Source organism: Vitis riparia, chromosome 15, assembly GCF_004353265.1.
Source record: "Vitis riparia cultivar Riparia Gloire de Montpellier isolate 1030 chromosome 15, EGFV_Vit.rip_1.0, whole genome shotgun sequence".
Lineage (NCBI taxonomy): Eukaryota > Viridiplantae > Streptophyta > Magnoliopsida > Vitales > Vitaceae > Vitis > Vitis riparia.
This window is the reverse complement of record NC_048445.1, coordinates 3188539-3214357: the sequence shown is the minus strand read 5'-3', so window position 1 is coordinate 3214357 and position 25819 is coordinate 3188539. Positions and strand designations below refer to the sequence as shown.

At 30.6% G+C, this 25819-nt stretch overlaps 2 protein-coding genes across 2 annotated transcripts in view; both read left to right on the top strand.

Annotated features, from left to right (window-relative positions):
- Window positions 1–25819, top strand: part of LOC117932331 (O-acyltransferase WSD1-like) — a 50608-nt gene that overhangs the window by 5701 nt on the left and 19088 nt on the right. The window lies entirely within an intron of this gene.
- Window positions 15001–19064, top strand: LOC117932333 (O-acyltransferase WSD1-like). The gene is made up of 7 exons (XM_034853546.1): window positions 15001–15319; window positions 15496–16062; window positions 16434–16500; window positions 16688–16797; window positions 17590–17799; window positions 17985–18122; window positions 18691–19064. The coding sequence occupies exons 1-7, from the start codon at window positions 15041–15043 to the stop codon at window positions 18844–18846; spliced, it is 1527 nt and encodes a 508-aa protein (XP_034709437.1). The 5' UTR covers window positions 15001–15040; the 3' UTR covers window positions 18847–19064.

The window sequence follows — 25819 nt, the reverse complement described above, 5'->3', positions numbered from 1 at the left end:
ATCTATATTTCTATCCCTTGAATTGAAAGTGGAGCTAAGAAGAAAGAAAATGTCTCAAACAACTAAAGTCCTTGAAATTAACCTCAACTTGATCTTTAAAAAATAAATAAATAAATAAATAAAATCCTAATGAAACCTAATATGGTGGAAGAAAACCATAAACCTTATTCCTACAAGATTCAAACCCATCTATGTTCCACATATTTCATAATAATAATAATAATAATAAACATGTTAAAAAGAACAGTAACATTTAAGTAGAAGAGTTATATTAATTGGTGTTGTTGATATGACAAGTGAAATGGTCATTTTGAAGAATATTCATATGACTCACCAAAAAAGTGCATGTATTTAAAAAAATTGTAGTCCTTTTCTCTATATTTTTTTCAAAGTAAGAATTGAAAACCCACTTTCCCCGTTATTTTTACTTGTTTTTGTGGGTTGTTTTAAAAATAATTATAAAAGTAAAGAGAATGATTTTTTACTTTGTGTTTTGTGGTAGGGATTGATGATTAATTTCCAAAGTTACATCAATAAAATGACATTTGTTCTTTCGATTGATGAAGAAATAATTCCCGACCCTCACCGACTATGTGATGATCTTGAAGAGTCACTCAAGTTTATCAAAGATGTTGTCATTGCAAGAGGGTTTATCCATAAAATTTCCATAAAATAAGAATGATTAGTACATGTTACATTTATGTGAACTATGAAGATCTGTGTGCTCTTATGGTCATTTGCAGTTTTAATCGTATGTGTTTTAAGTGAAATGTTTTATTTTCGAATAAATTTTGAACTTTCTAATGTTATATATATGTCACATGCATGTATGCTTTGAAATTTTTATATGAGAATAAGACATGTGGGTCATGCCTTGTTCTGGGAATGGGCCTAACTTGGGCCAGGCTTGGGCTTGACCCTAACTGGGTCTTAAGTTGGGTTAATTAGAACGATGAAGTCAAAGAATTGCAAAATTTTGGGTTCCATGATATCTCAAAATTTCAAGATAGTTTTTTCCTTATTCTTACAAAATTGGGTACATATCTACATAGGTTGTTAGAGATGCTGTGAGGGATTTGCACCACCTCAAACAATATTCTAACTAAAAATGTCTCCTTCGGATACACTTTTTCATTTTTCTTTTTTAGAAACAAAAAGTTTTAATAATTTCTATATGAAAATAGAAGCTCTTATAAAAAAAAAAAGGTACATGTTTACCCTGCGTCCTTATAATTTATTTTAAATATTTTAAAATTTTAGATGATAATTTTTTTTAAAATTTTTTAGTTTTTAGAAGTCATTGTTTTTTGGTGTAAGTCTCTAAGATTTTTTATATTTAAAAGAAATAATAAATGATAAAACTTGTGGTATATATATAGAGAGAGAGAAAAATATATATATATTATGCTCAACAACCCATTTAAAATAATGATTTATATACTCAAAAATAGTTTAATATAATGATTTATTTAGCTAAATATATTTAAGAATATAAAAAAATCATGATACAGATGTGACTACTTTTTAATTATTTAAAATTTTATTTACAAGTTTATACTTTTCTTATATTTAATATTAAAATGTTAATTTAATGACAAAAATGATTATGTAGTTTGATAAATTAAAAAAAAAATTATTAGTTTTAATATTTTAGATTATAATAAATCAATTTTATGTGCTTTTATAAATATTAATGAAGTTTAGCTTGGTGGTGAAATGACATGATAAAAGTTGTTTTCCTTTATTTTTCAAATTATAAAGAATAAAATAATATATATATATATATATATATATATATATATATATATATATATATATATATATATATATATATATATATATAAAAGATAAATTTCACCCAACATTAAAATTTGAAATTTCATTAAATCTAAACTTTTTCTTTAATAATTTTTTAAAACTTCCATATTTACCCTTCATTTTCTTTCTCTTGTATTTATTGCGGACCAAACTTGTCATAAAATAAGTCAAATTCGTTTTTGATCTCTCTATTCTCTAGCAATCTCAAATGGACCCAAGATTGAGGTCATTCTATCAAGACTTAAAAATCAACACAAGGATCAACAAAATGTGTGGACATTAACATCGGAATCATAAATAATCAACTACGTACCTTTCTGATATTAAATATTAAATGTCATATTAGAACATTATTAAAATTGAAAATAATAAAAGTAGAAATTCAACATCATACCTCTAGCTATGGCCATCAAATTCACAATTTTTGGGAGTAAATAAAAAACAAAATAAAATTAGAGATTTGTTTGGCTAGTTTTTCTAAGACCTTATATCTGATGGAAACTCACAAACTTCCTATAAACTAGAGACTCTTATCCATATAAAGTTTTAATATAAAATATAATATTTTTTTATATTTTCTTTCCATCAAGGGAGACAAAATAAATACTGAGTAGTAGTTACCACTAAAAGTGTGTCATGACTATAAATGATTGTTACAACACTAAGAGATGTGTTTGTATTCAATGTGTCACATGTTTTAGGGAAAATAATGTATTTAAATTTAAATAGAACACAAAACTTAAAATATTTATCTTATTTTATTTAAAATAAAAAATGTTTCCAACATGTCACACACATGAGATCCATGCTGCCATAAATTCATTTCCAAACTAGTTACGAACCATAAATGACAAGCCCTAACTTCATCTCCACTTGATATGACAAGTCCTAACATGACTTCAACTATTAAACATTGAAAAAGGATGTTGACGTTGCGTCTAAAGGCATCTTGTTTTATCAAATATTTAATTTATGTATTATCATTCTGATTGGCATTAAAATTAATTATTTCTAAAAAAAAAAATCATTAGAAAATTTCCCAAACCATAGAAAAGTATTTAGCATTAAACTCAATAGAGTTACACCACATATTTGTAGCTTAGGACCACAAGGTTCTTAGAAAACACTTCAAAGTACATTCTTAGAGTGTGTTTGATAATATTTTTACTCAAAATATTTTTAATGAAAGTATATTCTTTAAAAATGTTTTAAGATAATTGTCTATCAAATATTTCTTTAAAAAAAAATATAAGTGATTTTTTAACACTATAAATAATTTTTCACATTTGTAAAAGCATTTCTCAAATTTTATCAAATAGTTAAGATAAAATTAAATGCTTCTTAAAATCATTGTCTCACTCTTATTCATGACACAAACTAAAAAGATCATTGTGGTTTTGTGCATTGCAGACTATCAACGATGTGGTTATGGGGGTGTCATTGGCTGGTCTTTCTCAATATCTCAACAGAAAGATATGGTGAGCTTGCAACTTTATACCTAAACAACTAGAATACTTCATCTAATGTAAGGTGAGATTCTTAACATATCTCCTTAATGGCAGGTGAGGCTAAGGGAGAGGCAGTAGCTACACAGAAGAAAAATAATCTTCCTGAGAACATTCGCCTCAAGGCCACTCGATCTCGTTAATATAAGACCTTCCCCAGGGATTCATGTGAGCCATTTTCCTGTTGAATTCAAAAGATTTATATGAGAATATGGTCGTTAAGATAGTAAAAATGATGGTGCAACTAACATTTTTTGTATGCATCAAATCTGAATTTTCAAATTTTTAAATGAACTTGAGTAAATTAATTATCCATGTACTGTAAATTTGATTGATTATATCGTATCCTATCAACAAAATGCTAGGCTTTAGCTGATATGATGGAGAAGGGGACCAAAGCAAAATAGGGTAACTGCATTGGATCTATGCTTCTCCCCTTCACTATTGCGTTACAAGATGACCTGTTAGACTATGTTTGCCAAGCTAAGGCTACCATTGACAGAAGAAGCAGTCTCAAGAAGCTGCATACACATTTCTCACTGTTAAGTTAGTCCTCAAGTTATTTGGAATTAAGGTGCGTATGAACTTCTTTGCAATTTTTTGGAACCAAATACACAAAAAATTGGACACATATATGTATATATGCTTGCAATTCCCCCTTGGTTGTTTAATTTCACTGTTTCTAGTCTAAATTAATCATTCTACTTCGGAAATCATTTGGTAAAACAGGCTGCAGCATTTCTATTCCACAGAGTTCCAAATCACACCACATTGTGCTTCTCAAACATAGTTGGACCTATAGAAGAAATCGGTTTTTATGGTCAGGCTTTCATTGCTCCAAGTTGCTGTGGGCAAGCAACCCCATGTAAGTATATATACACATCTCATTAAGCCAAAATATGCCTTTTGTTTAATTGCATTTGGCTATGAAAATATTATAATTTATAACATAGAGTTGAGTTTGGTTAGTCTTAATAAGCATAATAATTGTGCTTTGGTGTAGGGATTGATGGTTCACTTTCGAAGTTACACAAATAAAATGACATTTATTCTATCGGTTGATGAAGCGATCATTCCTGACCCTCACCAGCTATGTGATGATATTGAAGAAACACTCAAGCTCATGAAGGATGTTGTTATAGCAAGAGGGATTATTAAGGAAAATCTCATTTAATAAAGAGTGATTACACACAAAAAAGACCGATCACCATATTACATTATGCTCGAATTATGTTAATTGTGAAAATGTTGTGTACTCATCTTTGCTTTCATATATACTAATAATGTTGATTGCTACCAAATAGGGACTATAAACCTTTGCTTAGTGTATCTTATAAATTTGTTTCTCAATTGGATAAGTTGGAATTTGGATTAAATTTGTTATCGAGCATCATCATAATTAGCTAGGTTGATTAGGATGTGCTTGCATTTTGTGGTTTTTTGTGGTTGGTTGATGATAATTTGCATTGTTTTAAAAACAAGACGAGTTGGACCACCAGCCGGAGGGCTTTCCTATATGGTTCCCCTTTTTGGACCATCTATCAATTGGATTGGTCTCGAACCAATTAAATCGGTGGTTGGATCGATGACCCGGATAGTTCTTTAAGAACCGAATGGGTCAAACTCCACCACCTCTTTTTCTTTTTGCCAAGCCCACATTTCCTTTGGCCTAGTGTCCACTCCTATGATGAGTTTTCTTGGCAAAATGGCCTATTAAATTAGGCAATGAGCTCTGTGGCTTGACCCAACAATCTACTAATTTGCAAGGAATGGAAAGAGGTTTATAAATCTATTTATGTTTCATCTACTTTCGATATGGGATCAAGAAATTTAAGGAAAAACTCAACTCTTTTTATTGCAACCAGGAGAGCTTGAACCATAGACCTTGAGGTTTCCTAATACAATATTATTCACTCTACTTCAACCATCCTTATGTTGAAATTTAACAAGGAACAAATATATAGGTTATTTTAAAAAAATAATATATATATATATATATATATATAAAATTACATAATACATTTTTTTTTCATTTTCAATATGTTTAATATCTAAATATGATTTTTACCATTTTCTTTTCATATTTAAATATTGTATATATTTTGTTTAATAAATTAAAAATGTTAATACATTTATATAAAAATGAATAAATAATATTACAAATATTATTAATTTTTAATTATATGTATTTAAAATTATTTTTAATTTTAATAAAATATATATTATATATTTATGACGTCACCGATTCGACCGTGGTTTGACCACTAGTCCGACCAATGAACCGTGAACCAATAACTTTTCTGGTTCAATGTCTTGTCCGGTTATGAAAACATTTATAATTTGTCTCGACTAGCGATAGGCTGGACTTTTTATTCAAATCAACATTACATGACTTAACTTTACATCGACCTCGAATTAGGATTGTTTCCTATAATCATCAATAAAGAAGTAAAACGTTGAAGAAATATCAAAGAGTTGAAAATATAGTTGATAAAATTACCCATACTAATTTTGCATATGAATACTATTCATTTTTTAAAAGAAATATTTAATGATAAAAATTTTCAAAAAATTAAAAGAAACATATAACTTTCAAATATTGAAAATCTTTAAAAAAATATTGTAATGGTGATGTGAATTGAAATATAAGGAAAGTTGAAATTTGAAATACAGGTTATACATGTGACTGATTGGAAGAAAAGAAAAACTTTAGAGTACGTTAGATAACTATTTTCAAGAACAATTTTCTATTTTTTAGAACAAAAATTAAGAAAACATGCTTAGTAATCAGAAACTGTTTTTTATTTTTAAAAAATATTTTTTAGTTGTTTCCTATCATTTTTACTTTTTTGTCATGACCGTTTTAAAAAATAATTATGTAAGCATATAGAATTATTAAAAATAAAGTATTAGATATAAAAATTATTTTTAAAACATATTTAAAAATAGGTTAAAAGCATTTTAAGTTTTCAAATTGACTTTTATTTAATTTATAAAATAGTAGAGAACAATTTTTAAAAACTATTCTTAAAAAAAAAATTCAAAATTGTTTTCGAAAACAGTTACCAAACAAAACCTAAAATTTTGAGTTAGAATTTTTTATTATTTTTATACTTGAATAAATACTTTCCCCAAATCATTTACAATTTTTGAACTCAAATTTAAGTCTTAAGATAGATAGGAAGATATATTAAAACTAAAGATTTTTTCATTACATGTGGAGAGTATGTCTAGGTTGAATATTATTCATCAACTCATGAAATTTCAATTTTAAATTAAACTCTCGTCATTATTATGGTTTGGAAAAATATTTGAGGTGGTTTCTACCATCTTAAAGCATCAATAAGATGAAATTTTGAGTATGTTATTTAAGCTTCTTCTGAACTTAGAAAATCGAGGAGAGAATGAAGGTGGAAAATAAAACAGAAAAAAAAAATACAGAAATGAAAAAAAGATTTGAACTTGATATGTATACATATATTTTCTATATAGCTTTTTAAATAATCTCCTAGTATAAAATTTGAAAATACACATGAATTTTTGAATAATTTTTTATATTTTTTATTATTGTTGTAGTATATGGCTCATATTAATTGAAAAAGACATATGAAGAAAAATGGGCAAATGTCAAAGCGAAGCAGAGTGAAAGTCTTCTTCCCTATTCCCGTGGACGTAGGCAATTTGTCGAACCACGTTAAATCTATGTGTCTTTCTTCTTTTTCGTTTTCTTTAATTTTCACCATAAATCGTTGCATATAAATCAACAATTGGTATCAGAGCGTGAGGTTCGATGTCTGAGATTTCTTATGCGAAGTTCGACGTGGTCAAGTTCGATGGATATGGGAATTTCGGTCTATAGCAGAGGAGGGTTAAGGATTTGTTAGTGCAACAAGGTATGGTGAAGGCGTTATACAAAAAGCAACCAGAAGGAATGAACAACATGGATCGAAGGATTTGGAAGCGAAGGCTGCGACAATTATCAGGCTTTGTTTGGCTAATGACGTGATGTACCATGTCATGGATGAGGAATCACTAGCGGCAATTTGGTTGAAATTGGAAAGTCGGTATATGTCTAAGTCGTTGACGAACAAGTTGTATCTTAAGCAGAAACTATATGATCTTAAGATGGCAGAGGGCTCATATCTAAGCCGACATATCAACTTGTTCAATCATATCATCAGTGATTTGAAGCGAATTGATGTGAAGTTCGAAGACGAAGACAAGGCGTTGATGTTACTGAATTCCCTTCCTGCTTCTTCTATGTATGAAAATCTGGTTACAACTCTAATGTGGGGGAAAGAAACTCTTGATTTGGAGGAGATCACAAATGTTCTTTTAGGATTCAATTAAAGGAAGAAAGTCAATGATGAGAGTTCTCGTGGTGAAGGGCTTGTGGCAAAGAGTAATTCGAAACATGGGATAAACAAGTCCCAGAGCTAATCAAGTAACAATAAATCTCGATCTAAATCTAGGAAGAGAAATGACATGCAATGTTATAAGTGCAGAAAAATGGGGCACATGAAACGAGATTGTCTAGAGAAAAAAAAAAGGGGGCTCGATATCGAAAAATAAAGAGGGTTCATCAAAATCTACGAATGTAGTGGCATAAGAAGACTCAAAGAGTGGTGATGGTGATATGTTATCGGTTTCATCCAGTTTAGATCATCTTACAGATTCTTGGATCTTGGATTCAGCATGCTCTTATCATATGACACCCAATAAAGATTGGTTTAACACTTATAGGTTAGTAAATTCTGGTTCTGTTCTGATGGGTAATGACGTTTCATGTAAGGTTGTTAGAATAGGGAATATCAGAATTAAAATGTTTGATGGTGTTGTTAGAACATTGTGTGATGTTAGACATGTACCTGATTTAAGGAAGAATCTTATTTCCTTAGGGACTTTAAACTGTAACGGGTTTAGTTACAAGTCTACAAGTGGAGTAATGAAGGTGAGTAAAGGTGCTATGAGAGTGATGAAAGGTAGAAACTAGTAGGAAATATTTATAAACTGTTAGGTACCACAATTGTAGGTGGAATTGCAACCACAGAGTCTGAGTCAGATAGTACAGTCTTGTGGCATATACGGTTAGGGCATATGGGTGAGCGTGGGATGATGGAGCTTCATAAGAGAAATCTGTTGAAGGGTATCAAAACATGTAATCTTGATTTCTACAAGTATTGTGTTTTTGGGAAACATAATAAAGTGTAGTTCAAGACAGCCACACACAAGACAGAGGGGTTTATTGACTATGTTCATACAGGCGTTTGGGAACCAGTAAGGGTAGCATCATTGGGAGGAAATATGTATTTTGTGAGTTTTATTGAAGATTGCTCATGAAAGGTTTGGGTGTACTTCATGCGGCACAAGTCAAAAATGTTTGACAATTTTAAGTTGTGGAAAGCTGAAGTAGAAAACCAGATAGGAAGAAAGATAAAATGCCTCAGGCCAGATAATGGTACTAAGTATATAGATTGAAAGTTCACGGAATTGTGTGAGCAGCATGGGATTAAGAGACACTTCACAGTACGCAAGACACCACAGCAGAATGGTGTAGTAGAAATGATGAATAAAATAATAACTGAAAGAGCTCGATGTCTCAGATTGAATGCAGGCCTTGAAAAGAAATTTTGGGTAGAAGCAATGAACATGGCATGTTACTTGATCAACAGGTCACCTAGAGCAACATTAGATGGGAAAGTAGCAAAGAAGGTATGAATAGGCAATCCGATATATTACTCTGGTTTGAGAGTATTTGGGAGCCCAGCCTATGTGCACATTCCTAATGAGGAGATATCAAAGTTTCATGCGAAGTCTAGACAATGTATTTTTCTGGGGTATTAGAAATGGGTGAAAAGTTTCAAGCTCTGGGATCCAAAGGCAAACAAGGTGGTGATTAGTAGAGATGTGGTTTTTGATGAGAAAGGCATGTTATAATGTACTAAAAAATGAGAGAAACAGGAACAAAAAAATTACAACAGTAATAAGCAGCTGATACATGTGGGATTAGAGACCCATGATATAGAGGATCATGCTCGGAATATGGGGAAGTCTAGTTCAGAAGATCAGCAGCATCACAATATAGTCATAGATAAACACAGACGCACTATTAGGCCACCTACCAGGTATGGTTTTGAAGATTTGGTTTCTTATGCATTGATTACTAGTAGCGGGGATTCTACTACTTTTCAAGAGACAATACACAGCCAAGAGAAAAGTAGATGGATGGGTGCTATGGTGGAAGAGATTCAATCTTTGCATAAAAACTAGACATGGGATTTGGTGGAGCTTCCCAAGGAAAAGAAAGTAATAAGATGTAAATAGGTGTACAAGAATAAAGAAGCAGTTTCAGGAAAAAAAAAATTGGTGAAAATTTCAAAGCTTGTTTAGTAGCAAAAGGTTACTCACAGAGGAAAGGGGTTGACTATGATGAGATCTTCTCTCCCATGGTCAGACACACTTCCATCAGGACAGCGTTGGGTTTAGTAGCCCATTTTGACATGCAGTTGGAGCAAATGGATGTAAAGATAGCTTTTCTTCATGGTGATTTGGAGGAGTTGGTCTATATGGTACAACCAGTAGGGCTTATTCAACCTAGACAAGAACACTTGGTCTGTAAATTGAGTAAATCACTTCATAGGTTGAAGCAATCCCCAAGGCAGTGGTACAAACGATTTGACTCCTACATGATTAGGATTGGCTACAAGATATGTGCATATGATAGTTGTGTTTATGTAAAAAGCCTAGATGATGAGTTATTTATTTTCTCATTAATCTATGTGGATGACATGTTAATTGCTACAAAGAGTATGTTTGAGGTCAATAAGTTGAAGTCTTTGTTGAGCAAGGCGTTTGACATGAAGGATTTAGGTGCAGCCAAGAAGATCCTTGGGATGGAGATTCATAGGGATAGAACTTCAGGGAGATTATGGTTATCTCAGCATAACTATGTCAAGAGAGTGTTGGAGAGGTTCAATATGGATAATGCAAAACCAGTAAGTACACCTTTGGCAAATCATTTTAGATTGTCTACTAATCAATGCCCAAAGACAGATGATGAAGTGAAAGACATGTCAAAGGTTCCATATGCAAGTGTAGTGGGATGCTTGATGTATGTTATGGTTTGTACAAGACCAGATTTGGCACATGTTGTTAGTGTGGTGAGCAAGTTTCTATCAAATTCGAGAAGAATGCATTGGGATGCAGTCAAGTGGATTTTTAGATACTTAAAGGGTACTATATACTATGGCATCATGTTTAGCAAACAACAGAGTGATCCTTCAGTTAGGGGATATGTAGATGCAAACTATGTAAGAGACTTGGATGATAGAAGGTCTACCATAGGTTATGTATTCACCCTTGGTGGGAGACCTATTTGTTGGAAGTCTATGATATAGTCTTTAGTTGCATTATCTACTACTGAATCAGAATATATGGCAATAGCTAAGGCTGCAAAAGAATCATTATGGCCTACAGGTTTGGTCAAGGAGTTGGGTATTTAGCAAGATGGAGTTCAATTATATTATGACGGTTAGAGTGCAATTTATTTGGCAAAGAACCAGGTGTATCATGCAAGGACCAAACACATAGATGTGAGGTTTCACAATATCAGGGAATTGGTTTCTTCTGGTGAATTGTTACTTGAGAAGGTTCACATCTTTGAGAATGCAACAAACATGTTAACAAAGCATGATACCATAGAAAAGTTCAAGCATTGCTTGAACTTGATTACTGTCTCCAGATGCTAGATATGAGATGCCCAAACCTATTGTCCCAGGTGGAGTTACAAGCTATGTTTTTGTCTCTTAAGGGAGGAGTGAATATTCGCCAAGGTGGAGATTGTTGTAGTATGTGGCTCATATTAAGTGAAAAAGACATATGAAGAAAAATAAGCAAATGCCAGAGTGAAGTGGAGTGGAGCGACGACATTTTCCATTCAAACTTGTATTTTTATTGTTGTGAGCAAACGATGGGTTGGGAGGGTTGTTTTTGGAATTTCATTACGTGAGGGTTAGTATAAATATCCTTTTATGTAACCCTAATTTGATACAGTGAAAGTCTTCTTCCTTGTTCCCGTGGACGTAAGCAATCTGTCGAACCACGTTAAATCTGTGTGTTTTTCTTCTTTTTTGTTTTCTTTAATTTTCACCATAAATCGTTGCATGTAAATCAACAATTATTATAAACCATAGAAAAGATTCAAAGTGTTTGATAACTATTTTTTTAGAAAAAAAAAACAAAAAAGGACACTTGATAATAAAAAATAGGAAATATGATATTTTCTAAAAACATCTTTTAGTTATTTTTATTTATGTTTTAAATTTTATTTTAAAAAATAATTATTAAAAAATATGGTATTTTTAGTTGTTTTTATTTTTTATAAATATTTTTAAAAATAATTATATAAATATGAAGAATGATTAAAAATAAAATATAATATATAAAAATTATATTTAAAAATATATTAATATTTTAGGCTCTCAAATAAATTTTTGTTTTATAAAATATCTTAAACTGTTATCAACAAACTGTTCTCAAAATTGTTTTTAAAAACACATTTCCAAACATAACTCATGAGCCAAAATTTTCCTTTTGTAATTCAAACGTAATCGGAGCGCAATCATTTTCTTTCGTTCCTCACCAGGTACAACGTTTCTGAAATAGTATTGATATTGATATATCATGCGAATCAAAATCCTCTCATGGTGTGAAGGCATGCAGCTGGGCGGCAGACAATTAATTAAATGCAGGTCTAGAATGATCTCAACATTCAACCGACTGAGAATGATTGAAGCATATTGAATTTGAAATTATAATTGGTGCAGAAACAGTCTGCATGGCTACCAGCCTGCCACATGCTCTGTGTGGCTACCTTCCACGCCGTGTGTTTGTCGGTCCAACTTTATTAATTGGATTCAAACCTATTCCCTCGTCGTCAAATCAATCTTTTTGTACGAAAATAGACTATTATTATACTCGATGCGCATGCCAATAAAATTTTGACGGGTTACAATCAAAAGTTATTTCTAGATGACGAGGCCTCCATGGAAGAAGCTGTAACCTTGATGGGTGAAAACAGTGGTTATCAAGGGTGAAAGGGCTACCTACCTACATAATTAACAAATGGCTTCTTTTGGTTTTTGGGAGGAATGATTTGATTTTCTTAATATTATCATTAAGCCCTTTAGGGATTATAAGGATTGGTAAGAATGATGATTAATTAAAAGTTATGGCAAATTTTGAAGCTAAGCATATCAGCTATTTATTTTATTTTGTTTGTATCATAGGTAATCTCACGAACCTTGATATATTCCTTAACCCAAGTTTACATCTTGTTTGTCTGTTTGTCTGTTTGTCTTTTTCTAATTCTATTATTCTGTTTGTTAAATTAGAAGAACCTTCATACATCAAAACCTACATCATTTATGCACGACTGATAGTAAAAAAGATGATGTATCAAGCTATTTGTAAAAGTTAACTTGAACAATTTTCCCAAAGATCTCGAATGAGAGAAGCTTTGATCGGGAGGATAAATGACTCCAAGTAGCATTCATGTACGATTTATATTTGATCCCATTGATGATACCTATCATTCTTCATCGGCTATCTTTGTTACTCTTCTCCTTTACTTTGAAAAAATAGAGTTGCTTACTCAAGTACAAGATGTCTATTGGACAAATAAATGACCCACCTGCAAAAGTGAAGCTCTATCAAATGAACTATATCACCTTGAGCCAAATGAAGCATGCATGAATGAATCAGATGATTAATATACAACACATAAATATCACTTGTAGCCTTTTGGACTTCTATGCCTTTCACACATCATTTTAAGGTCAAATATTTCAACATCTGAACTACATCTCAGACCATTAAAAATCTTATCAAAATTGATGTAAAGTCCCACATGAAAGACGACCAGCGACAACCTCCCTAGCTAGCTATCAATTCATTTAAGTATGTTATGGACTACAATACTTGACATTCCAATATAATTTCAGCCTCATCTACATGCTGAGCTGAGTATCATGGAGCCTGTAGGTGATCTGGATTCAAGACAGCAGGCTCTCAAGCCTATTCAAACAAAGAGGTCAGCAGGAAGAGAAGTAGAAGGAGATGGCGAAAAACCCGAGGATATCGAAGAAGAAGAAGAAGAACCTCTGAGTCCAGCTGCTCGAATATTTCATGAACCTTGCTTCAATGCTAATGTCATAGCCATTGCTGGGTGCAAAACCAGAATCAATGTTGATCTTTGCCAGTAAAGAAGACCTCGAATCCTGATCCGGTAAACTCTGGCAGGATTTGGTGGACAATTCTAAATTTTAAATAGTTTGATAACATTCTAAATTTTCAAAAAAAAACCTTCTATTCCAAAAAAACAAAAACTAATTTAGATAACCATTCCCAAAAAATAACTTTTTTAGAATGGGTATCTAAAATATTTCTAACGTTCCACATAGCAACTATGTGACATAAAGTACCATAAATTTAGAAATATTTTAAGGTATCATATTTTAAAAAAATATTTTTAAAAAATATTTTTAAAAATTTCTATATTTGTTTATATTATAAGATCCTTGTATTTATATCTCAAATTACTCAAAAATATCCTTGAATGGTTTCTATTTATTTAAAAAGTAGTATAACAACTTATTTCTACTGACAGTGTCGGTCGTTTTGGGCATTTTTTACAATTAAAACATGGCATGAAAGTTTGGTACGGTGGTTGAAATTATCATAAATTTGAAAGGAATGCCCAAGTTCCGTCCAAATCTCAAAAACGATAGTTGGTTCAATTACTCTCCATGTGCAAGCCAAATTCTTTCCTGGCAAAACCCTCAAATCCATTTCTTGGAACTAAAATTTGTACCGTCTCTATCATTAATCCTAAATTCAATTTGAAATTCCAAACTTCAATATTATGAGTTCGAAATTAATTTCCAATGTGGTCTTATAACTCATATGCCACTGGATTCTAGATAGGAGCAGAACCAACAATGGTGGAGGCACGCCATCTTTCCATTTCCATTGATGACTTGAAGGGGGGCCTACCTACCTACATACCTATTAATAAGTGGCTTCGGTTTATTTAGATAATGAACATATACCCAAAAAAAGACTTTATTAAGAGAAGTATATAAAAAAGATAGTACATTAAGCTATTCGTAAAGACCAATTTGATCGACTTTTCTTGAGATCCTAAATGAGGAAACCTTAGGAAGGGTAAAAGACTCCAAGTAACATTCACGTACGTACGATATCAGCTTTTCACCTTTCCTTTGACAGATAAGAGCTACCTACTCAATTGCAGGATGTTTATTAGACAAATAAATGCCCCAGCTACAAAAGTGAAGCTCTATCATGTGAGCTATATCACCTTGAGCCAAATGAAGCATGCATAAAAATGAATTAGATGCTTCTTTATATATGTTTGTATTTGTATAACACGTGATAAGATCATTCATGCATCCTTTTGTATTTCTAAATGTCTTTTACACATTTCAATATCTCAACTATATCATGCGATTAAAAATCTTATCAAAATTGATGTAAATCATGTTACTGGTGCCCCACACGAAAGACGTGTCCTAGCGCTCCAATAACTAGCAACAACCTTCCTGTCATATCATTTAAGTACGTGGGACTACTACTACATATATGTGTTTGCCCAGTACCCGATACAGTTTCAGTCTCATCCAAAAGCTGAGCTGCCTGTCATGGATCCAGTAGGTGATCTGGATTCAAGACAGCAAGCTCTCAAACCTATTCAAACAAAGAGATCAGGGGCAAGAGAAGTAGGAGATGGCAAAAAACCCGAGGATATCAAAGAAGAAGAAGGAGAAGCTTTGAGTCCAGTTGGTCGAATTTTTCATGAAACTTGCTTCAATGTCTATGTCATAGCCATTGCTGGGTGCAAAACCAGAATCAATGTTGATGTTGTTAAAGCCAGTTTGGAGCACAGTCTGCTTAAGCACCCTCGTTTCTCTAGCTTGCAGGTATGAAAAAAGCTTTTTGGTAAATTAATTAATATCTTATCATGACATATATCTAAACCAAGCTTCTTTTACGTAAGGCTTTATTTGAATGCATGTCCTATTTTTTTGTTTTTAAAAGATAAAAACCTCATCTCCTCTTGGCTTATCAATTCATTTTTTTATATTATCTCGATTAGGTGAAGGACGTGAAAAAGGATGGAGGGATGAAATGGGTTCCAACAAAGGTGGACTTGGACAAGCACATAATAATACCAAGCCTCCACCACACCATTTCTTCACCAGACAAGATGGTGGAAGACTACATCTCCAATCTCAGTAAAACCTACATAGACTACTCTAAGCCTCTTTGGGAGCTCCATATTCTCAACATTAAGACCTCGGATGCCGAGTCTGTCGCCGTTTTCCGAATCCATCATTCCCTGGGTGACGGCATGTCCCTCATGTCTCTTGTCCTTGCTTGCTCCCGTCAAATCTCCAACCCGAAAGCTCTCCCAACTTTGCCAGCGAAAAAGACTTCGAATCCTGATCCGGTAAAGTCCGGCAGGATTTGGTGGACAATTCGACTGGTTTGGAATACTATTATAGATGTTTTGATGTTTCTTGCTACAACTCTCTTCTTAAAGGATACCATGACACCACTCAGCAATGGTTGGAAAAAGGGAGGTGGGCATGTGCCAAGGAGGTTTGTTTACCGAACCGTTAGTCTTGATGATATTAAACAAATCAAGAATGGGATGAAAACAGTAAGTTGATTCCAAAAACTGGCTTGACCCTTTTAAGTTTCCTTGTATACTTGTGATTTAAATAGAAACATAATACAACATTTTTATTTTTAAAAATAAGACAAATTTCAATTAAAAAAATAATAATGATTATTTTTAAAAATAATTTAAAATAAATATAAATTGATTACCTAATTAATGTTTTTCATAAAATTTATTATTACTTTTTTAAAATTTTTATTTAAAAATGAAAAAGCCTACACGTGAAATAACAATGTAAACTTACGGGTTTAATAAATAAGGTTGTTTGAGTTCTTTTTTTTTTGTTCAAATTGATAAATAATATAACATTATTTAGACTTAATAAATCTTATTGTTTTGGGGCATTGCAGACTATTAACGATGTTGTAATGGGAGTGTCATTGGCTGGTCTTTCCCGATATCTCAATAGAAGATATGGTAAGCTTTCATTAATTCTCAGTTCAATTTCTCTACCTGCCCAACCATTGTATTCAAGCTTACAAGTCACATTGAAGCTATGTATATAATATGATCAATTGGGAAATTTGGAAGAGAGCTAGATAAAATAATCTTTAAACTATATGAGTAGAAACTCTTTAACATATGTTCCATTTATTAATTGCAGGTGAGACCAAGGAAGATAAAGGAGCCACCCAAAAGAAAAATAATCTTCCGAAGAATATTCGCCTGAGGGCAACTCTTATGATGAATATAAGACCATCACCAGGGCTTCATGTGAGTGATTTTCATATTCAATTTGAAAGAATATTTGTAGGAAAATGTGGCTGCTGTGTGGCCAACTTTAAGATATAACAGGGATTTTGTTTTCAACAGCTTTTAACCTCTGTTTTCAAAGTGTATAGAACAACAACGGTTAAGGTCATGCATTTCTTACTTTTTATTTTTAAACATAAAAAATAGTATATAAAACATAGGAATTATTAAAGAAAAAAAATAGAAAAAAAAAATGAAGGAAAATAAAATTTAGATTCAAAATCAATAATTTATTTTTATATGTTTCTTCAAACTCATTCTACTTAGTTCTTCTATCATATAAAGATCAAATAATTTTTAAATGTATACATTTTTAACTAATTTTAATTATATTTAATTTTCTTTAACAAAAATTTATGGTGAAGTCAAATATGAGAAAACTATTTTTTTTAGCATTTTTTTTATTTTCTTATTACTTCCCAAAAACCAAACAACCAATATATTACTTTGAAAGATGTATAAGAGTATGAAGTTATGTTTTAATAGTAACTTTAATGTTTAAAAAGTTCTCTCAATAAGAGGATTATAATATACATTAAACTCGATACTCTGATTATTAGTGGATATAACTATCAAAATGCCTTCAAAACATATTTGCCATTTAAATTAAAATATTAATTAATTTTCTATAGAAATATCTTCAATAAATTGTTAGTGAAAAAAAAATGTTTTAACAACAATCACCTTAAAATCCTTCATGTGCTACAAAACAAATTGATTGGTTTATTCATCATGAAATTTCATGGTAATTAGGCTTTAGCGGAGATGATGGAGAAGGGGTCTAAAGCGAAATGGGGAAATTGGATTGGATCTGTGCTCCTCCCTTTTGCCATTACCTTATATAATGACCCTTTAGACTATGTTCGTCAAACTAGAGCCACAATCGATCGAAAGAAGCATTCTCATGAAGCTATATTTACATGTTTCATTATTAAGACAGTTCTCAAATTATTTGGTGCTAAGGTATGAATTTCCTTATCCTTAATATTGAAATAAATCACCTAGGAAATTATACATTTTCAAGCTCCTCTTCTTCCAAAAAAAATAATAATAATAATAAAATCTAACTTCTATTTTTTATTTTCTTTCCTTTCTACTTTCTTCTTGTGATCTTACCTTGGAGATCTTTTTTTTGGCATGGCAAATAGGCTGCAGCATTTTTATACCATAGAATTATGAATCACACGACAATGTGCTTCTCAAATGTGGTTGGACCTATGGAAGAAATCGGTTTTTATGGCCATCCAATGGCTTTCCTTGCTCCAGGCATTTACGGCCAACCACAAGTAAGTCTATATATATATATATATATATATATATATATATATATATGTGTGTGTGTGTGTGTGTGTGTGTGTGTGTGTGTGTGTGTGTGTGTGTGTGTGTGTGTGTGTGTGTGTGTGGGGTTATTTGATTAAATGGGTCATTGAAAACTCAAATATGAAAAAATGACCTTTGTGGTTTGAAAGTATGAACCATAATCGAGAAATTATATTTGTATTCATCAATTTTTTCTTTACATTTATCATATTTACACATTCACTTTAAAATACTAACCGTATTAATACATCACCTACAAATTTCCAATATCCTAAAAACACCCTTCCCATTCTTCTCTTTCATACCTATCTTTTTTTTTTTTTTCTCTTAACTTATTTTCTTCTCAATAATAAATTCTAAGAGAAACTATCTTTTAGGGCTTATTCTTCATGTAAATTTTGATTAAAAAAATGTTTTGTAAAAATAGCTGAAAAAAACAGAAATCTTTTTATAAATAATTAGAAGTGAGAAATCATGAAAAAATGCAAAAGAAATGATATTATGACTGACTTTTTGTTATGTGTTTTGTTGTAGGGATTGTCGATTCATTTCCAAAGTTACATCAATAAAATGACATTTGCTCTTTCAGTTGATGAAGAAATAATTCCTGATCCTAATCGATTATGTGATGATCTTGAAGAGTCACTCAAGTTTATCAAGGATGCTGTCATTGCAAGAGGTCTTGTCTAGAAAAATTCCATAAAATAAGAAGATTATTACATGTTACATCCATACATGAACTATGGAGATTTATGCTTTTATGGTCATTTGTGGTTTTCACCGTATGTGTTTTATAAATCTAAAGTGAAATGTTTTACTTTCGAATAAATTTTGAGCTTTATAATGTTATATATATGTCACATGCATGTATGCTTGGAAATTTTTATATGAGAATAAGATGTGGGTAATGCCTTGTTTTGGGAATGGGCTGGGCCAGCCTTGGGCTTGAGCCTAATTGGGTCTTAAGTTGGGCTAATCAGTCCGATGAAGTCAAAGACTTGCAAAATTTTGGGCTCCATGATATCTCAAATTTTAAAATTGATTAAAGCCATTAATATCGGGCCACAGCAACGGCTAAAGTTACAAGGCGACAACTGCCATCACTTGGCAACTCCCAAGCTCTGTTGCTCTAATGGCTAGAGACATTAATCCGCCTGAACCCTAGAAAAAACTCATAGATATATATAGAGAGAGAAAATATATTACACCCAAAAACAAATTTAAAATAATGATTTATATACTCAAAAACAGTTTAATATAATGATTTATTTAGCTAAATATATTTAAGGATATAAAAAAATCATGATACAGATATCACTACTTTTAATTAGTTAAAAATATTTAAAACTTTATTTTCCAGTTTATACTTTTCTTATATTTAATATTAAAAATGTTAATTTAATTACAAAATAGATTATGTAGTTTGATAAATTTTAAAAAAATAATTAAATTTTTTTTTATTAGGCTTAATATTTTAGATTATAATAAATCGATTTTATGTGCTTTTATAAATATCAATCAAGTTTAGTTTGGTGTTAATTTTTTTTTTTAGTAATTTTTAAAAATTCTATATTTATTTTTTATTTTCTTTCTCTTGCATTTATTGTGGACCAAACTTGTCCTAAAATACTTTGTCAAGTTCCTTTCTAATCTCTCTCCCCTCTAGCAATCTCAAATGGACCTATGGACTAACAAAATGTATGACATAACATCCCCAATCATGAATAATCAATTGCATGCCTTCCAGATATTATATATTGAATGTCATGTTAGAAAATTCTTAAAATTGAAAATAATAAAAGTGAAAATTCAACATCATACCTCTAGCTATGATAATCAGATTCACAATTTATGAGAGTAAATAAAAAATAGAAGAAAATTAGGGATTCATTGACTAGTTCTTCCAAAATCTTATGTCCATGCACCCATGAAAACTCATAAACTACTTATTGTGAGTAGAGATTCTCATCGCTAGGAAGTTTTAACGTATAATATAATATTTCTTGATATCTTCTTCCCATAAAAAAAAAAAAGATAAAATAAATAATGATGGATAGTTACCACTAAAAGATGTGTCACCATGGTAGTTAGATGTGTCCCACATTTTAGGGAAAATAATGTTTCAAGGGATTTAAATTTAAATGGATCATAAAAATTGAAACATTTATTTTATTTTATTTAAAATAAAAAATGTTTCCAACATGTTAGGCATACGCGCACACTAGATCCATGCTGCCACAAATTTATTTTCAAACTAGTTATGAACCAAAACCTAATTCATTTCCAAACTAGTTATGAACTAGAACTTAACTTCACCTCCCCTTACTGTGATACATTATCTTTATGATTAATGTGTCATCCACATGCTAAACATTGAAAAAAGATGTTGGGGCAACTTACTTTATGGAATATTTGATTTATGTACTATCATTTTGATAGACATTAAAATTAATTATTTTTCAAAAAAAAAAAATCAGTAGAAAAAAATCTCAAACCAAAGAAAATTACTTAGCATTAAACTCGAGAAAGTTGCACCACATATTTGTAGGTTAGGACTACGGGGTTCTCACATCCATAAAGTTTTCGTACTTGATTTGTGTATTTGGCCGCCAAACATGCAGAAATTGTAGCTCAAAATCTACTGGTTTAATTAAAGTGGCATTTTTTATTTTTTATTTCTTTCTTTGTGTATGGACTTTTAAGGTTGAAAATCAAGTGGGAAAGAGACAGCCCGCACCCTCAACTTTGCATTGAGTTGGATCTACTAATTAATTGGTAGCCAATAATCCTTTTTTTCTTCCCTTCTTATCATACATATCCATTTAGAATTGATATTCATGACGATGTCTAAGACTCAGATTTGTTTTTCTTTTCAGATTTTCTTGGCTACCAATCATCATATCAAGAATTTTACACGAAAAAAACAAAATTAAAAAATAGCGATAATTTACTTTTTTTTATCTATATGTCTATCCCTTGAATTGAAAGTGGAGCTAAGAAGAAAGAAAATGTCTCAAACAACTAAAGTCCTTGAAATTAACCTCAACTTGATCTTAAAAAAATAAATAAATAAATAAAATCCTAATGAAACCTAATATGGTGGAAGAAAACCATAAACCTTATTCCTGCAAGATTCAACCCCATCTATGATCCACATATTTCATAATAATAATAATAATAAAGAACATGTTAAAAGGAACATAAACATTTAAGTAGAAGAGTCATATTAATTGGTGTTGTTGATATGACAAGTGAAATGGTCATTTTGAAGAATATTCATATGACTCACCAAAAAAGTGCATGTATTTAAAAAAATTGTAGTCCTTTTCTCTATATTTTTTTCAAAGTAAGAATTGAAAACCCACTTTCCCCGTTATTTTTACTTGTTTTTGTGGGTTGTTTTAAAAATAATTATAAAAGTAAAGAGAATGATTTTTTACTTTGTGTTTTGTGGTAGGGATTGATGATTGATTTTCAAAGTTACATCAATAAAATGACATTTGTTCTTTCGATTGATGAAGAAATAATTCCCGACCCTCACCGACTATGTGATGATCTTGAAGAGTCACTCAAGTTTATCAAAGATGTTGTCATTGCAAGAGGGTTTGCCCATAAAATTTCCATAAAATAAGAATGATTAGTACATGTTACATTTATGTGAACTATGAAGATCTGTGTGCTCTTATGGTCATTTGCAGTTTTAATCGTATGTGTTTTAAGTGAAATGTTTTATTTTCGAATAAATTTTGAACTTTCTAATGTTATATATATGTCACATGCATGTATGCTTTGAAATTTTTATATGAGAATAAGACATGTGGGTCATGCCTTGTTCTGGGAATGGGCCTAACTTGGGCCAGGCTTGGGCTTGACCCTAACTGGGTCTTAAGTTGGGTTAATTAGAACGATGAAGTCAAAGAATTGCAAAATTTTGGGTTCCATGATATCTCAAAATTTCAAGATAGTTTTTTCCTGATTCTTACAAAATTGGGTACATATCTACATAGGTTGTTAGAGATACTGTGAGGGATTTGCACCACCTCAAACAATATTCTAACTAAAAATGTCTCCTTCGGATACACTTTTTCATTTTTCTTTTTTAGAAACAAAAAGTTTTAATAATTTCTATATGAAAATAGAAGTTCTTATATAAAAAAAGGTACATGTTTACCCAGTGTCCTTATAATTTATTTTAAATATTTTAAAATTTTAGATGATAATTTTTTTTTAAATTTTTTAGTTTTTAGAAGTCATTGTTTTTTGGTGTAAGTCTCTAAGATTTTTTATATTTAAAAGAAATAATAAATGATAAAAATTGTGGTATATATATAGAGAGAGAGAAAAAATATATATATTATGCTCAACAACCCATTTAAAATAATGATTTATATACTCAAAAACAGTTTAATATAATGATTTATTTAGCTAAATATATTTAAGAATATAAAAAAATCATGATACAGATGTGACTACTTTTTAATTATTTAAAATTTTATTTACAAGTTTATACTTTTCTTATATTTAATATTAAAATGTTAATTTAATGACAAAAATGATTATGTAGTTTGATAAATTAAAAAAAAATTATTAGTTTTAATATTTTAGATTATAATAAATCGATTTTATGTGCTTTTATAAATATTAATGAAGTTTAGCTTGGTGGTGAAATGACATGATAAAAGTTGTTTTCCTTTATTTTTCAAATATAAAGAATAAAATAATATATATATATATATATATATATATATATATATATATATATATATATATATATATATATATATAAAAGATAAATTTCACCCAACATTAAAATTTGAAATTTCATTAAATCTAAACTTTTTCTTTAATAATTTTTTAAAACTTCCATATTTACCGTTCATTTTCTTTCTCTTGTATTTATTGCGGACCAAACTTGTCATAAAATAAGTCAAATTCCTTTTTGATCTCTCTATTCTCTAGCAATCTCAAATGGACCCAAGATTGAGGTCATTCTATCAAGACTTAAAAATCAACACAAGGATCAACAAAATGTGTGGACATTAACATCGGAATCATAAATAATCAACTACGTACCTTTCTGATATTAAATATTAAATGTCATATTAGAACATTCTTAAAATTGAAAATAATAAAAGTAGAAATTCAACATCATACCTCTAGCTATGGCCATCAAATTCACAATTTTTGGGAATAAATAAAAAACAGAATAAAATTAGGGATTTGTTTGGCTAGTTTTTCTAAGACCTTATATATGATGGAAACTCACAAACTTCCTATAAACTAGAGACTCTTATCCATATAAAGTTTTAATATAAAATATGATATTTTCTTATATTTTCTTTCCATCAAAGGAGACAAAATAAATACGGAGTAGTAGTTACCACTAAAAGTGTGTCATAACTATAAATGATGGTTACAACACTAAGAGATGTGTTTGTATTTAATGTGTCACATGTTTTAGGGAAAATAATGTATTTAAATTTAAATTTAAATAGAACACAAAACTTAAAACATTTATCTTATTTTATTTAAAATAAAAAATGTTTCCAACATGTCACACACATGAAATCCATGCTGCCATAAATTCATTTCCAAACTAGTTATGAACCATAAATGACAAGCCCTAACTTCACCTCCACTTGATATGACAAGTCCTAACATGACTTTAACCGTTAAACATTAAAAAAGGATGTTGACGTTGCGTCTAAAGGCATCTTGCTTTATCAAATATTTAATTTATGTACTATCATTATGATTGGCATTAAAATTAATTATTTCTATAAAATAAAAAAAAAAGCAGTAGAAAATTTCCCAAACCATAGAAAAGTATTTAGCATTAAACTCCATAGAGTTACACCACATATTTGTAGCTTAGGACCACAAGGTTCTCATAAAAACATTTCAAAGTACAGTTTTAGAGTATGTTTGATAATATTTTTACTCAAAATATTTTTAATGAAAGTATATTCTTTAAAAATGTTTTAAGATAATTGTCTATCAAATATTTCTTCAAAAAACAATATAAGTGATTTTTTAACACTATAAATAATTTTTCACATTTGTAGAAGTGTTTCTCAAATTTTATCAAATACTTAAGATAAAATTAAATGCTTCTTAAAATCATTGTCTCACTCTTATTCATGACACAAACTAAAAAGATCATTGTGGTTTTGTGCATTGTAGACTATCAACGATGTGGTTATGGGGGTGTCATTGGCTGGTCTTTCTCAATATCTCAACAGAAAGATATGGTGAGCTTGCAACTTTATACCTAAACAACTAGAATACTTCATCTAATGTAAGGTGAGATTCTTAACATATCTCCTTAATGGCAGGTGAGGCTAAGGGAGAGGCAGTAGCTACACAGAAGAAAAATAATCTTCCTGAGAACATTCGCCTCAGGGCCACTCGATCTCGTTAATATAAGACCTTCCCCAGGGATTCATGTGAGTCATTTTCCTGTTGAATTCAAAAGATTTATATGAAAATATGGTCGTTAAGATAGTAAAAATGATGGTGCAACTAACATTTTTTGTATGCATCAAATCTGAATTTTCAAATTTATAAATGAACTTGAGTAAATTAATTATCCATGTACTGTAAATTTGATTGATTATATCGTATCCTATCATCAAAATGCTAGGCTTTAGCTGATATGATGGAGAAGGGGACCAAAACAAAATGGGGTAACTGCATTGGATCTGTGCTTCTCCCCTTCACTATTGCGTTACAAGATGACCTGTTAGACTATGTTTACCAAGCTAAGGCTACCATTGACAGAAAGAAGCAGTCTCAAGAAGCTGCATACACATTTCTCACTATTAAGTTAGTCCTCAAGTTATTTGGAATTAAGGTGCGTATGAACTTCTTTGCAATTTTTTGGAACCAAATACACAAAAAATTGGACACATATATGTATATATGCTTGCAATTCCCCCTTGGTTGTTTAATTTCACTGTTTCTAGTCTAAATTAATCATTCTACTTCGGAAATCATTTGGTAAAACAGGCTGCAGCATTTCTATTCCACAGAGTTCCAAATCACACCACATTGTGCTTCTCAAACATAGTTGGACCTATAGAAGAAATCGGTTTTTATGGTCAGGCTTTCATTGCTCCAAGTTGCTGTGGGCAAGCAACCCCATGTAAGTATATATACACATCTCATTAAGCCAAAATATGCCTTTTGTTTAATTGCATTTGGCTATGAAAATATTATAATTTATAACATAGAGTTGAGTTTAGTTAGTCTTAATAAGCATAATAATTGTGCTTTGGTGTAGGGATTGATGGTTCACTTTCAAAGTTACACGAATAAAATGACATTTATTCTATCGGTTGATGAAGCGATCATTCCTGACCCTCACCAACTATGTGATGATATTGAAGAAAACACTCAAGCTCATGAAGGATGTTGTTATAGCAAGAGGGATTGTTAAGGAAAATCTCATTTAATGAAGAGTGATTACACACAAAAAATACCGATCACCATATTACATTATGCTTGAATTATGTTAATTGTGAAAATGTTGTGTACTCATCTTTGCTTTCATATATACTAATAATGCTGATTGCTACCAAATAGGGACTATAAACCTTTGGTTAGTGTATCTTATAAATTTGTTTCTCAATTGGATAAGTTGGAATTTGGATTAAATTCGTTA

Bases quoted from the DNA above. Each gene is read 5' to 3' on its own strand.
- LOC117932333 (XM_034853546.1), top strand. From the start codon at position 15,041: ATGGATCCAGTAGGTGATCTGGATTCAAGACAGCAAGCTCTCAAACCT. The intron at 15,320-15,495 runs GTATGAAAAAAG...TATCTCGATTAG, and splicing joins CTCGTTTCTCTAGCTTGCAG to GTGAAGGACGTGAAAAAGGA. The intron at 16,501-16,687 runs GTAAGCTTTCAT...TATTAATTGCAG, and splicing joins ATATCTCAATAGAAGATATG to GTGAGACCAAGGAAGATAAA.